Source organism: Vicugna pacos, chromosome 26 (assembly GCF_048564905.1).
Source record: "Vicugna pacos chromosome 26, VicPac4, whole genome shotgun sequence".
Classification (NCBI taxonomy): domain Eukaryota; kingdom Metazoa; phylum Chordata; class Mammalia; order Artiodactyla; family Camelidae; genus Vicugna; species Vicugna pacos.
The window spans coordinates 5,421,295-5,435,671 of record NC_133012.1 but is presented as its reverse complement, the minus strand read 5'-3'; the positions used below and the strand labels follow the sequence as shown (position 1 = coordinate 5,435,671).

The window sequence follows — 14,377 nt, the reverse complement described above, 5'->3', positions numbered from 1 at the left end:
GGGGTGGGCACAGAGCTTCCGCGTCCTCTCCAGGCCTGTCACCCCTCCAGCACCTCAACAGGTTCACCAACCCAGAAGCTTTCTGAATCTCACCCTTCAGGACTTTTTAGAACCCGATCTCCAGCCTCTGCAAGTTCCCACCCTCTGAATCATGATTTTGGGCTTCCTGGTGACCAGCCCCATCTAGACAGTAGGGTCCCCCACCCTGAGACACCTCATTACATTCAGGTGTGGTCAGAAAGGGCTCATTGTGAAAAAAAACAGGACAATCTCATCACTCAGGAACTTCCAAGGGTCTCAGGAGCTCCGTGCCAGGAACCCCGGGCGAAGGCCAGCCTCGTTGTACCACAGTTGTCTGATGTGAAGATGCGTCCGTAAAGGTGTTCATCACAGCAGTGATTAGAAAGACAAGGAAATTTGGAAACCCTCAAAACTTACGTGATGAGTAGTGTGGCTTTAGTGTTCATGTCATTAGTTTAACAACCCAGTGTGTGTTCTGGGGGATGGGTGAAAGGTCACATCTGGGAGGAGCGGGGTGAAAGGTCACGTCGGGGAGGAGCGGGGTGGAAGGCCAGGTGGGGATACCCGAGGAGATGGAGAGGGGTGAGGGCAGGTGCCCCCGCGCGTGCGTGCTGCTGCCCTGGGGCTGCCGGTGAGGGAGAGTCTGCTGTTTCCATCCACTTTTTTTTTTAAGTCGCTGTTCTGGGGACACCCAAAGACTTCTCTTGAGAAGGAAATGGCTCAGTAAATATGACGCGAGAGGTTTGTGATTTGGGTATTGCATGGCATCCCCTAGAAAACCGCGCTGTCCAGTGAGGTCTGCACACTTGGGCCAGACTGTGGCTGCCTCCTGACCTTACGCTGCCCTCTGCCCCGCAAAACCCAAACCACCCTCTGGAGAAGGAACATACTCATCCAGGTCTGCTCCTCGGAGGTCCAGTTTCCCACGGGGTAATCTGTCCAGGCGTCCCCTCCTGCCTCCCTGTGCCCTGCCGAGACCACCCCGCCAGCTTTCACTGGACGTTCAGTGCCCCTTAGGGCCCGGCCACCCACCCTCCATGCCCCTCTTCACATCAGCACGTGGGAAGCTAGTGACTGACTTCTGTTTAAATGGACTAATTTAAATTTGTGTTTCAGCAAGCGTTCCCTCTCAGAGATTTAGTTCACACCTAAAGTTGCTTAAAATAGCACTTTGCAACATTCCTTTGGAATGTTCTCAGAGGTGACAAGCTTTATTCTTTGATGTTAAGCTGTTTTTCCCCCAAGTAGCTTGAGAGTTTTTAAACCTCAGGGTGGTTGGTGGTTTTGAGGGGGAATTGAAGGGGTCACTATCAAGCAATCAGGAGCCCTTTTGAGGCCCCTGAAAGTGGGTCCCGAATACAGAGGCTTCTGCTCGGGGGGTTCTAAGGCCAGGCTGTGAAGAAGGCTGTGGGTCTTCTCCCCTGGGGAAGGCGCTGGTGTCATTTTTTCACTGAGTCTCAGGGGCCTTCGGGGACCCTCTGAAAATTCACCTCAGAACCCTTCTTCCTGAACGACAGCGGAGGTGTTCATTTTCACGTGTTGGTTCAGAGAGATTGTTTTAAGGCTGCTGCCTCAGAGTCCCAGCCCGTCTCTGAGACGTGGGTGACTGCTTAGAGCTTGAGGTTAGGAGGCCAGCACGTGTGTCTGCGAGATACAGGAGGCCTGTCCAACTTTACAGCTCTGTCACTTTATTACGTACCCTGTATTAAAAACCCATACAGGGACCTCCCCCAGCTAAAGGAGAGGAAGTGGCGGACAGATCTAAAAGGAGCTTTCAGAGAAGTTTTTGCCAAAAAAGTTAAAATGTGAGGAGGGGAGAAAGTCAAGCATGCTTGAGAAAAACACCGAATCTGAACTGTTGGTGTACAGTGTTTCCCGAGCAGTTGCTGTTTTATCTCCTCTCAAACGAGATTATCCATGTGGAAGCAGCTCGTGGCGCGGGTTCTCAGTCTGTGTGAGCTGCATACATTTCTGAGTTTCAAAAATATTTGGTGATCGTGGCATTTCCCCTCTTGTAAGGCTTTCAAGGTTTCCCATCAGCTCGTATTTTAACCCGGCATATTTTCACAATACCAGAGCGCCAACCAGAACGTCAAGCTGTTACCCCAGTCTCTAGAATTCTGGCATTCGGTGCCTTTTCTTTTAAAATATTATAAAGGGGGAGGGATAAACCTCTTCTTACACGAGGGTCATTGACATCCTGAATCAGCGTGGAAGAAACCTGATCAGAGCATCCGGGGGGCATCACACAGCGTCTCAGACTTGGGGGAGGCTGCTCGTTGGAAGGAGCGGTTTTGTTAACAGCAACAAACGCAGCAGAAGTGGAAATGTTGGTCTATTTTTGGATTTCCTCTGTGTTTGCTTTGAATTCGTCTACTGATCTCATCTCTGTCTGTTCACGAAGCCGCCAGGCAGCGCTGTGCTTGTCAGAATCATCCAAGCTCAGCCAGGCTCTTTGCAGGGGGGAGAGCCTGTCAGCGCCCAGGAGGAATGTTTGAGGGGCTGCAGGGCCCTTGTAGGGACAGGGGGCTGACTAGAGGGAGGTCAGTTACGTAACAGGGTTCTCAGAGGAAAACACAGGCCGACAGCCATGGTCAGAATTGGCCCGCAGACATGGTGGGTGTTTCTTTTCTTACTGAAAGTTACTAGTGGTGCGATGCCGGCAGCTTCGGTCCTGTTTTAGGGCGGCACTGGGTGTTGGGGTCAGCTGGCACTGGGACCTTGCTGAAAGAGAATGTAAACGCAGTGAAATCTTACTCAAACGGACCATTGTGAGTTACACGAGAAGTTTGGTGTTTTTCTTGTTTCACATGTTCACAAACTCCCCAAACTGGTTTAAATCAGTGAGCAGCTGCCTCCCGCCCCTGCCTCTACCCCCGTGAGTGCTCTCTCCTGGTGACTGAAGATGCTGGCCTGCGGTGGGTGGAGTCTGCAGGGAGTGGCTGGAGGGCTGGGCATGGCTGTTCACCTGGCATGTGGCTAAGAAATGCCTGGGGGCGGGGGTCTTCTCCCCAGGCTGGGGACTGAATTCAGGGAAGGGGTGTTTGTTTTCCTTCCCCATTCCACTAAGACCCTTTCATCCTCAGAGCTGCAGGTGTTTCAGGTTGCTGGCACTGGGCAGGGCTAGAACTTGGTCTCCCTGAGACCTGCTCCTCTGTCCCCAGCTGGTGCGAAGGGTGGGGATAGTGGGGATGGTGGGGATGGGGAAGTGGGGAGGGTCTAGAAGAGCTGGTGGATGTGGAGGAGGTGGAAAAGGCCCTGCCTTCTTCTAATGGAGGAGATTAGGGCGGGAACTGATAGCTGGGAGAGAGTGACAGGTGATTCTGTAAGTTTCCCCTTGGCCTCAGCGGGGCTTGGGATGATGGTGGAGGAATCAGGAGATGAAGACAAAAGATTCCAAGAAGTGGGAAAGCATGGGGCTACAAGAGGAGGACCACTGGGTTGGAGACACTGTCCTTTCCTTGTCTCAGCCTCACCCTTTCCCCTTAACCTGTCTCAGCCTGTGGAGAAGGAGCACAGAGGACTCCGTACTGGTGCCCAGGGCTCCCTTGCGGGACACCGATGGTAAATGTGTTGGAGTCAATGGCAAGGAGAGGAGAAAGGGAGAGAAATTATGTAACAAAAAAGAAATTTTTTTTTTGGATTGTCATCAGCTTCCAGCGTCCCACGCAAGGGTGAGCCATCCATGTCCCCACCGTCCAGATTAATAATTGTCCAGATTTTCCCAGACTTGCGTCCATCATCCCCTCACCTTTTTCTTTTGTTTTGTCGCTTGGGTATTTTTAAAACAAATTCCAGGTATCATGTCACAAATATTTCAGGACGCAGCTCTAAAGTGGGTGCTTTCCGATACAAGTATGATGTCATCATTAATAATCGTACTCTTTTAATTCACAAAGGTGGTTGAACTTCAAGTTTTATTTTTAAATTCAAGTAATCTTTTTTAGGTAAACTTTTAGAAAAGAAGATAATCGACTTACATAAAAAAAATTAGAATTGCTAGGGCTCAAAGATGAGAGTGTAGGAGGGAGATAACTTACAATTATGTATCCAGTGACTGTGAAAGAAATCGCAGGTACATCACAGCTCTGATTACTATCACAGCCCAGACCTCTCTGAGCTTACTCACTGCCTCCTCAGTGTGTCTACTTCAGGGTCCCAAAGAGCCCTGAGTGTCAAAGGTCGACCTCACGACCCCACTCCAGTGACCCCCAAGCTCTTTGGCTGGTGGCCCCAAATCTCGCTGAGCGGTGACACCATCCTCTGGTTCCACAAGCTGAACACGTCCGCGTCGTCTTTGATACCTCCTTTTACTTCAGTCCTACGTCCGGCCTGTCCCCAAGCCTCAAGTTCACCTCCTTTTCTCAGATACTGTGCACTTCCTGTGCATTAACACCAGTTTCGTCCAGGCCCCCAGGGTAGCACACCAGTGGTTCTGTTTGTCCCGTATTGACCTCCTTCCAGCCCGTCTGCACATCGCAGCTGGAGTGAGCTCTTGGGAACACAGATCTGGTTTTGTTCCACCCCTGCTTAAACGCTCTCTGTGGGTCAACGTGAAATAACTGATAACTAGGGGGGAGGGTATAGTATAGCTCAGTGGTAGAGTGCGTGCCTAGCAAGCACGAGGTCCTGGGTTCAATCCCCAGTACCCCCATTAAATAAATAAATAGATAAAAACCTAATTACCTCCCCCTACCAAAAAATGTAAGTGATAACTATCTGTGCTGTGATCTAATCAATATTTGATATATTTATATGTGTTTTTTTAAATACAACCGACTGGCACTAGGGTGCCAGCAGGAGTGCCCAGGCCCCACCTGGCTTCTAACCCAGCCTGTTCGTGTAGATTTTTGCAGCCCCGGGTTTTTGACGGTGCGTTTTCACTATTGCTTGTCCACCCTCCCCTCATGTTAAGTCCCAGCTATCGTGTGTTGAGAACTGTCTTGAAAATTGCAGTATTAATAATGGTTATATAGCTCTTTAAAAGCAAGACAGGCTGGTCATTGGTGACTGTCTGAAGCACGCGTGCAGAACGGTCTGTAAGCCACTGCCTAGTTCCATCCACAGGAATCGTGCACAAAGATGTGTGAGTGCCTTAAAAAGCGATTGCTGTGATGCTCAGTTCTTTGATCCTGGATTAAGATTAGGAGGTAGGCGTAAATTTCCCTTAAATCATGAGATAGCGATGATAATAACCAATTTATTCCATGTTTGCTGCCACTCTGCTATAATTTCAGATGTCTAAGTCAGGAAGGCATTATCTTAGTTTGTGCTTTAGAGAAATACCCTCATTTATACCTTCCTGATAGCAGCGTTTCTCCTAACAAGACCCCAATTTAAAAGGATCTTTAATCCTCACACATGATTTGAGAGAATTCCTGGCCCAGCTTAGAGAGAGATTTTGAAGAAGAAATAACGTTATTGTTTTATGATTTGTGTCTTAATAAAATAAAGGCTGTTTGTTCTTAAATCCATTTTTTTGTATTTGCTTTTTCAAATTCATCTTTAAGTCTGCAGAGAAGTTATTCTGAGCAGGCCATGATGAGCTTTTCATTTAATTTTAAAACAGTCCAGTTATTTAAATTCTATTCTGGGGAAGAGAGAATACTTATTTTTAACACTCAAAGATTAAAATGCTTACGGCACAAAACTGGACCCCGAAGCTGTCAGGCAGGGGCTGGGACGTGTGTCAGTGCTGGGGCAGAGCCCTGCACCTGAGCTGTCAGTGCCCAGAGCTGCTTCCAGACCAGTTGTTTTGAATCCACGAAACTGTGACATCGGATTAGTATGCTTTGCAGAAGGCCTTTTCCTAAACAGCTCTATTTGTATACCTTGGGTAATAAGTACACAGGCACCGTTTGGGGTGGGAAGAGCCACTTCAGAGTGTGGTCCAGCCGTCCCCTCTCAGGCCGCAGCGCCATCCTTGCCAGACCCTGGGAGTACTTAGTACAAGCAGAGAGAGAGAAGAGCCCGCTGTTGGTCTGCGTGGGCTTAGCTCACGGAGAATATTTACCAGTGCCTAAAAGATCACTTTTTAACAGACGGCTTTTGTGTTTTGTTCTAGACTCAGAAGAAGTGGATGAACAGCTGGTGGCAGAAGTGGTTGCACAGTGTTCATCTGCGGCTTGTTCTAGTCCCCCAGAAAATGAGGGGGCTCAGCAAGCTACCAGCTGTTCCTCAGCCAAGGGTTTCAAAGAACAGCCTGAACCTGACATTAGCAAAATCTCAGTGGTGAGGCCATTTTCCATAGAAACCAAGAATTCCACGGATACCCCAGCAGCGCTTGGGACAAACGCAGGTTATGGCAGTGTCACCGCGGACTTAGGCGAGGCCGGGCCCTCCGGGGCACCAGACGCCCTCCAGGACGAGGCCATGACCGAGGGCACCAGGGGGCTCCCGCTGGAGGCGCCCGCAGAAGCTGGCCCGAAGGCGGGAAGCCCCTGTCCGGAGCTGGTACCCGGCAGGAGCAGGCTGAGGAAGCCCAAGCCCGTCCCCCTGAGGAAGAAGGCCATCGGCGGGGACTTCCTGGAGGGCCCGCACCTCACCGGGCCATCCGGCCAGCTCGGTCCTGATGGAGCGGATGGGAACCACAGCCCTTCCTCACGCAGATGTCCCCCCAAGGTTAAGGAAACTCCCGGCCCTCCTGGGAGTGACATCAACGACTCAGGGGTTGAGCTGCTGGAGGGGTCGCAGAGCTCCCCGCTGAAGCTGGAGTTTGAGTTCTCAGAAGATGTGGCAAGTGAAGAGGCCAGGAAAGCCCTTCCCAGGAGACTGGGCAGGAAAGCGGGGAGCAGACTGACTCCCCAGGCCCAGAAAGATGGTGCCAGCGTGGCAGGAGGAGCAGAGCCGCCTCCCGGCCCGGCCGCGGACGGTGGTCCTCTCCCCCGAGCATCTTCCACGCTGGACCCCGGGCCCTGGGAGAGCCCCACGTCCAGTCCTCTTGGGGGCCACTCCGCCCTGCAGCACTCCCCCCTGCTCTCCTCTAAGGGCTCCTACCGCTTCGACCCAGATAACTTTGACGAATCCATGGATCCCTTTAAACCCACCATGACTCTCACGGGCAGTGACTTTTGCTCTCCCGCCGGTAGTCATGTTCATGAAATCTTAGAATCACCCAAGAAGGCCAAGTCGCGTTTAATAACGTGAGTGACAGTGGGTGTGGGTGCTATGTTCCGTGTCCTCTCTGTGAGTTTGGTGGCCACGGCTTTTGGTTTTGGTGACCTGAAGCTCTCTTTGAAGGTGCCCCAGGCAGACTCAAAGCTAGTAGCTTCATACTACAGTGATCACTTTTTTACCTAAGTCTGGTGTGGAATCAGAAATACCGGGGTCTCCTTTTTGGATGTCTACCATGCTTCTGAGTCCTCAGCTTACTCAGCTGAGTCCTTACCCCTATTATATCCCCCACCCCGAGTTCTTCCTGTTTTTAAACAAGGGGGAAAAAAAAGGGTACTTTTTTCCTGTTTAAAAAAAAAAAGTTGTGAGACAGGCAGGTAGAGATTTGGTGGTTTTCAGAAATCCTATCTGAGCTGTCAGGATCATTTTATCTACAGAATACAAGTGTCATTGCTAGCCACCGTCTTCAGATTGTCTATAGACGAAACAAAAGTTCCAAGCCTGCAGATTAACCTATAACACGTGGGAAAGGGTCTTACAGAAGTCTTCTCACTTAAACAGAAAGCTGTGATTTTTTGTTGTTGTTGGAAACAAACCTACCTCTAAACGGTGATGAGAATTTTCATGTCTCCTTATAGAGCTTTTGGCTCTATGAGGAAGGAGGGGAGTTTCCAAAACGAATCATGACTGTTTTCAACGATTGCCTAAATCTGACTGACTTAGTCTGTTAGTCTTTTGCTGTATGAGGCCTCTCCCCACCACCACCTCCCTTCTCCTGGGAAAACTGGGGCCACTTTTGCAAGATCCTTAGAATTCTCAGAGTGACGACCCTCCGGCTGTAGTCCCTTCAGTTTCAGTTTGTCACACAGTTGCCATATCCTAAAACTTGAGTCACTGACAGTCTTCCTTTGTGGCCCTGTGACGTTTTACTAAACAGTCAGATATAAAGAAGGGCCAGTGACACGGAGGATGAACTGTGAAAAGCAAGGCTGAGAAGAAGCACCGGGTTTCTAGTTGTTACCACAGGTCAGTCTGGGAGATGATTTTCAGCATGACTGTGACTTAAAGGAAAACGCCAGGTGGCGTGGCGTGGTGGATCGACACCAGAGAAGGAGGTTGAAAGAGGCATGAGCAATGTGGGAGTCAGTTCTCTAGCACCCCCAGGATGCTCCCCAGAATTGTCAGGGGCGTGGACTGTCACTGGTGGTTCTCGCTCTGTTCTTGGATTGTGTATACAGATGAGCACTTAAGTGGTTGCTGGGAAATATTGTCGATCAGGTGTTTTTAAAGTGCCCGTCGGTGGCTCAGGTTAGTTACCTGTGTCTAGACAGCGCCCCAGGCATGCAATGGCCAGGTCTTTGCCTGGGTGTTTCCTAACATGGGGTCCCCTAATTATGGGCGGCCCGGCCTGGCGGGAGTGGTAAGGAATCATTGGGAGCCTCCCTTTCAGCTGCTTGTTGAAGGTGTCTGGCCAGCGCATTCATGTGACATGTGACCAGATCAGGGCCCAAGAGAGGGACATTTACCCTACACCTTGTTTTCAGCAGCAAGAAGCGTCCTCTCTCAGTGCTGCCACCCTCACCTGCTGCATTTTCCTCCGGTTCTCTTTTTGATGAATGAACTTCCTGCGCTAAAATACCTTATAGATTTTTTTTAAAAACTCTTATGCAACGAAAGCTCTTGTCTCCTGGTTCTTTCTGCAGGAGAAGGGTGCTCCACCCCTAGTGTAACTCTAGGGTTTTGTTTGGCAAATCTTTTCATTGTAGGAGAGATTGGAAATATACAGATGGAGGTAGACTCCAGTGGGGAGTTAGAAGTTCTGGTCACCGGGTACTCGTGTGACTTCTTAAAAGATGTGTATAGTAGGCATTTCAGATCCTTCCTCTGTAAAATAGAGACATCAGCCTATGACTGGGATTTTGTGGACCAAATAGGATAAGTTATGGAAAATCATTTTAAGTGTCTTAGTGATATGCACCTACCAGAGACATAAGCAGATACATTTTCAATTATATTCTCACTCCTTCATTGATTGCCTTTAATCAGGATGATTCGACATCTGAGTAAACATACTCGGCAGTAACGTTTTTTTTTTTGAGATTTACAAATACTTGAGGGTTTACTTTTCATCGATAAATTTGACTACGTGGCATTTCCGAGTGTTTCTCCCACTCTCTCACTCCGGATAATCATTCACTCACTGGTGATAACGTACATGGGTGTGAGATTTTAAATTTGTATCCCACCTCATAGAAAGAACTTTGCAGCCTTTACATCTGCCAGACTAGAGATGAATATTCCAGGCTTTACATGATTTTTTTTTTTCTCCATCTGTCTGTCTCTTTCCCGTCTCTAATTTTGTTGGTGCATCAGGACTACTGAGCAAGTGAAATTTCTCTGTTTTCTGTTGTAAGTACTCCTGCTGTTCCTGTTTCTCCCTGGGACCATTGGCAGTTCCTCCCTCGCCCTCCCTGGACCGTCTCTCCATAGCATGTTGGCTTTCCTTTCTGAGTTTGACCTTCTGGTGATTTTTTTTTCTTTTTTTCTTTTTTTTGCATTTCATTTGCCCTTCCATGAGTCAGCTTAGCCTTGCAGTCGATAACCTAATGGAGTGGAACTGGGCCCTCCCACCTTGGGTGTGAGAGCCTGCGTTCCTGGCTTGGCACGCCCCGTGTGGCGCTTTGATGCTGCGCGCTGGCTTGGTCCCACGATCATCCATCCCCACGGTGGTTTGAGGAACTTCTCTGCTGTGGAGCATCAGAAATAATCGACTCTTTTGATAGGGTCTTCTGCTGCCTTGGTGCGGGGGGATGCGTTTTACCGAGTCAGCTCAACTCAAGTTTGATGTCAGGAGTAGCGCTCAGGCATCGTGAGGGAAAACCAGGTGGTGGTTCACACTCTCGTGATGTGTGTGCTGGTCTGTTCTTTGCCCCCCAGAGCGAGAAAAAATTGCTCTTTTTCTTTTCTTTTTTCTTTTCTTTTCTTTTCTCTTTTCTTTTTTCTTTTCTTTTCTTTTCTTTTCTTTTCTTTTCTTTTCTTTTCTTTTTTCTTTTCTTTTCTTTTCTTTTCTTTTCTCTTTTTGATCAGAGTGGTGGTACTGGAAATTTTAAGTATGTTGAAACAGACCAGAATCTGAACCAGTCTTCGGATCACAAATTAGGTGCTAGTTTAAACACAGCAGGCGGTTTGAGCTTCCCCAGTTCCGGCCGTGACGTTCATTTTCCATCTTACTACTTAATAGGAACGGTAACAGTTTGCTCAGAAATTTTTATTTTTACACGCTCTGTTGCCCACAGCCCTTCTCCGTGAGCACACAGGTCTGGAGCCGTCTCACCAGACTTCTGTGGCTGGTAGCATAATAAAGAATTTTCAAAGACCGTGGTCCAGCGTGGTAATTCTAACAGTGACTGTCAGAGCCCAGTGAGCGCGGATCAGACGATGCAAATGTCTCCCTGAGCCTAGGCTGCTCTCGAAAGAGCCATTGGTGACATGTCATTAAAACCCGTAGGGGCCCCCGAGGGCTGGTGTTCAGCCTCCCGAGATGCGAGTGTTCCCGTCTCTCACGCGTAGACGTGCGCCTCGTGCAGGGCTGTATGCTTGGCTTCTGTCTGCACACACCGCTGTCTGCTCCATCCCGCAGCTCGGACGTGCTCAGCGTGATTCCAAACCGGCCGGGTGTTCTCTTTGTCTCTCCCCAGGAGTGGCTGTAAGGTGAAGAAATACGAGGCTCAGTCTCTGGCTTTGGACGGCTGTTCTCAGGTAAGTCTGTGCCTGTCCCCACAATGTCTCCTGGACCAGCCTTCCCCACCGGGGCGGTGATTAAGGAAGATCTTCCAGTGGGGATCTGAGTAACTCAGCTTTAAGTAAACCAGCTTCCAGATCCTTAACTTCCAAAACTGCTTCAAGAAGGCCTCTGGAGACAAGGGAACCGTTCCTTCAGTTACGTGCATTTCTTTGGGGATAACTTTTTGATGGAACTAGGGAGGAAATACGAATTCAGAGAGGAAAGAGAATGACGTAAATTTCTGACATTAAAGGGCTTGTTGATGTTCGATTTTAGGTAGGTCATTAAGTGTCAAATCACTAGATTCACTGGGTTGAACTTAAAAGCAAAGTCAGTATTTAGAATATAACAGAATTTTTTTCCTTTCTCTTATTTTGTGTCTATAAGAGGATGGATGTTTTGTAAACTTACTGTGATAATTTCATGATGTATGTATATCAGACGATTATGCAGTACATCTTAAAGGTGTGCAGAGCTGTATGTCAATTTTATCAATAAAACTGGAAGGAAAAGTAGACAAGTCAAGAAATAATATACAGCAGGTAGTATGTTCTTGGACTATTTCAACTCATGCTGAAAGCTATTTAGATGTCACCTGAAAATGCACTGGGGTACATAAATTTTCCCCCAAAATGTAGGCACCATGTACGCAAAATATATGAAAACCACTGCCTTTAACCACTTCAACGTCTTGCTTGTAAATTTAGACTAGAAAAGCTCCATTTTTCATTTCTCGGGTTTGTGGTGCACAAGCCTGGTTCCAGAAAGCACGGCCGCTCATGGTTGAGAGGTTTGTGTCCTGGTTCACGGTCAGCTCACTGAACCCCCGTGGGGGGTGGTCCTGAGACGTCACTCCCCCCACCGTTTGCCCTCCTACACGGTAGCATCCTATCTGTCGCCTTCCCCAGGATGAAGGTGTGGTGACCTCCCAGCTTTCAGACATCTCCCACCGGGACGGCCACGCCACCGATGAGGAGAAGCTGGCGTCCACAACATCGGGTCAGAAACCCGCGGGGCCCGAGGGGAAAGGTGAGCCAGAGGATGGCCCGGAGTACTTTGAATGTTCCAATGTTCCCGTGTCTGCCGTAAGTCGCACATTCGCATCCTCAGAAGCAGGTATGGAAGCAGATCTTCATCTTTCTTACTTACGTAAGCGTGGAAATGCCTGAGAGCCCAGGGCAGGAGACGCCTTAGGGAGGTCAGAGAACTGGGCCCCTCGGGGTAGGTTTAGGTTTAGGTGGCTGGTCTATGCTTTGCCTCTTGGTCTGGAGAAGAGACGCAAAAGTGTGTCCCGTGGAAGCTCCAGGGACAGACGGACAAGTGTGGCAGGATGCGCAGAGACACTGGTGTGTCAGACTGCTTGAACTGTGTAGCAGTTACTTTAGTCAGGCTGCGTCTTACAGTGCAGTGTCCCGTAACCACGTTGTGATCAGTGGGCTCCTTGTTTCACGTCTAGAAATAACAATAACCAGCAGGTGTGGTTACTTACCGCATGCAGGCACTGCTCCAAGTGCTTTACGTGTGTTCACTCATTTCTCCTCACGGGGTAGTGTTCTCCCCGTTTTTCAGAGAGGAGAGGGAGACAGAGGTTAAGTGGCTTGGCCGAGGTCTCTTGTCTAGTAAGCGGTGGGACTAGGATTCTTTAGGATTCAGGTTCTTCACAGCAGTCTGGTTCCACGGTCTTCTGACCACAAGGCTAACTTGTAACGAGATGGTTTTCATTCCACTGGACTGTTACCAGTTTTTTTGCTCACAGACGTGGTGGATTGAAATGGACCAGTGCCCTACAAAATTCTTCTTCATGGTCTTTTTTTAACAGAGGTGCTGGGGATTGAAGCTCATGCATGCTAAGCACATACTCTACCACTGAGCTGAACACCCCCCAACCTCCTTCATGTTCTGGGCCAACCTGGGCTGAAATTTCTGGCTGTGTTCCTCTTTAGAACGTTTCAGATCCAAAGCCCTTTTCCAGATCCCACATCGTATCTGTGGCCTTAACCTTGACTCGTGAAATGTTTAGCACCATGTTCTGACTACATTAAAGGTCATTAAAGACTCAGGTCTTCAGCAGTGTAATTTAATTTGGAGCTTTTATACTTAGAATTCTAAAAATCATGATCTGTCATCAAACCAGGGAAGCAGGTGGAAATCTGGACTTCGTGAGAGTTCTGTCCCCAGCTCCCCGCCAACCCCAGGGCTGTTTCCCGTCTATAAAGTAAACGTGTCGGGCACTGTTCCAGACTTCTTCCCTGGCCTCTTTCTGCTCTGACACTTTTTCCCCAAAGACCCCCGTTTGCCATTTCCTGTTCTGTCTCTTTACCCCAGTTAACGTAGGCTAGCCCTGAGTACTCTTATACCTACACTTATTTCTTATACATGAAATACCTTTCTTTGCCGTTTCCTATGGAAATTCTGCCTGTCCTTGCAGGTCTATCTCAAAAGTGTCACGTGGCTCCCACAGAATTTCTTCTTATGTTGCCGTTCAGTGTATTAGTTACAGAAGGTACCTTTGATAAACTTCTTTAGGTTAAGGACTATGAGTGATTCATCTTCAAATTTCCTCTGATGCAGGTGCACGGTCACGTTCGTTGAATAATATTCTTCCTCACTAGGAGGAAATCCCTTTGGCAGAAATCTTTGGAGCTGGGGTTCTACATACAGAACAGCTACTGTCAACGCTGTTCGTAACTGACCAGCCATAACGTGGGGAGGTGGTGGCGGGGGTCTGTGTCCTGGGAGAGTTACCTTCGAGCGAGGTCTCGATAGATACGGACAGAGAGGTACCCCGGGGAGATCTCTCACAGGGGTGGGAAGGAACCTGTCTTGTAGGTAAAATGCCCAGTAACTCTCCATGAGTTCAGGGCAAGTGGGAACACCAGGTCGTCCTGAAAATTTGGGGCTGGATCCTGTTGGTATAGGGGAGCCATTGAAGGTTTTTAAATGGAGTAGTGATGGTCACATTTGTGTTTTAAATAATGCACTATTGACAGGACACTAAAAGAGTAATTTGTTATCACGTGTACAGGATTGTAGCTTTAATGTTATGTGTGCTGTTCCATATTTAAAATTTTTCTTTGGTAAATACATGTGTCCTTTAATTAGAAAAAGCATTATGTTGTGTGTGTGTGTTTTTTTTTAATGTTGACCCTGCTGGTAGAGGCCAGGAGACCAGTCTGAAGGGTGTGGGAAGAATAATGAATTTCGTTTCCAGGCACCGCCATCTAGAGCTTATTGTTTTATCTGCTGTGTTAAGTCGATTGAGGGTGCCTTTCCGGGCTGGAATTTAGATTCACTCCAGCTTGGTAACAATAGCTCTCAGTGTTAGGGGTTAGGACAACTCCCTTGTAAAATTTCTCATGGACACAAGGGGGCAGCCTTGTCGCTCTTTCCACCTGAAGACCTGGTTCCCTTTATGGAGGACCGGCCACGAGCTCCTCTCTCCGGGGCGTTTTGGACCTT

General features: G+C 48.6%; 1 protein-coding gene across 9 annotated transcripts in view; it reads left to right on the top strand.

Moving 5' to 3' along the window:
- Window positions 1-14,377, top strand: part of TACC1 (transforming acidic coiled-coil containing protein 1) — a 95,435-nt gene that overhangs the window by 59,218 nt on the left and 21,840 nt on the right. For 3 of the 9 annotated variants that reach the window (XM_006201116.3, XM_072950212.1, XM_072950209.1), the window contains 3 exons: window positions 6,086-7,163; window positions 10,833-10,893; window positions 11,827-12,034. In XM_006201116.3, coding sequence (XP_006201178.2) covers window positions 6,086-7,163; window positions 10,833-10,893; window positions 11,827-12,034 — 1,347 coding nt within the window. The remainder of the gene's footprint in view (window positions 1-6,085; window positions 7,164-10,832; window positions 10,894-11,826; window positions 12,035-14,377) is intronic. The other 6 variants (XM_072950213.1, XM_072950210.1, XM_031691541.2 and 3 more) reach the window with 3 other exon arrangements.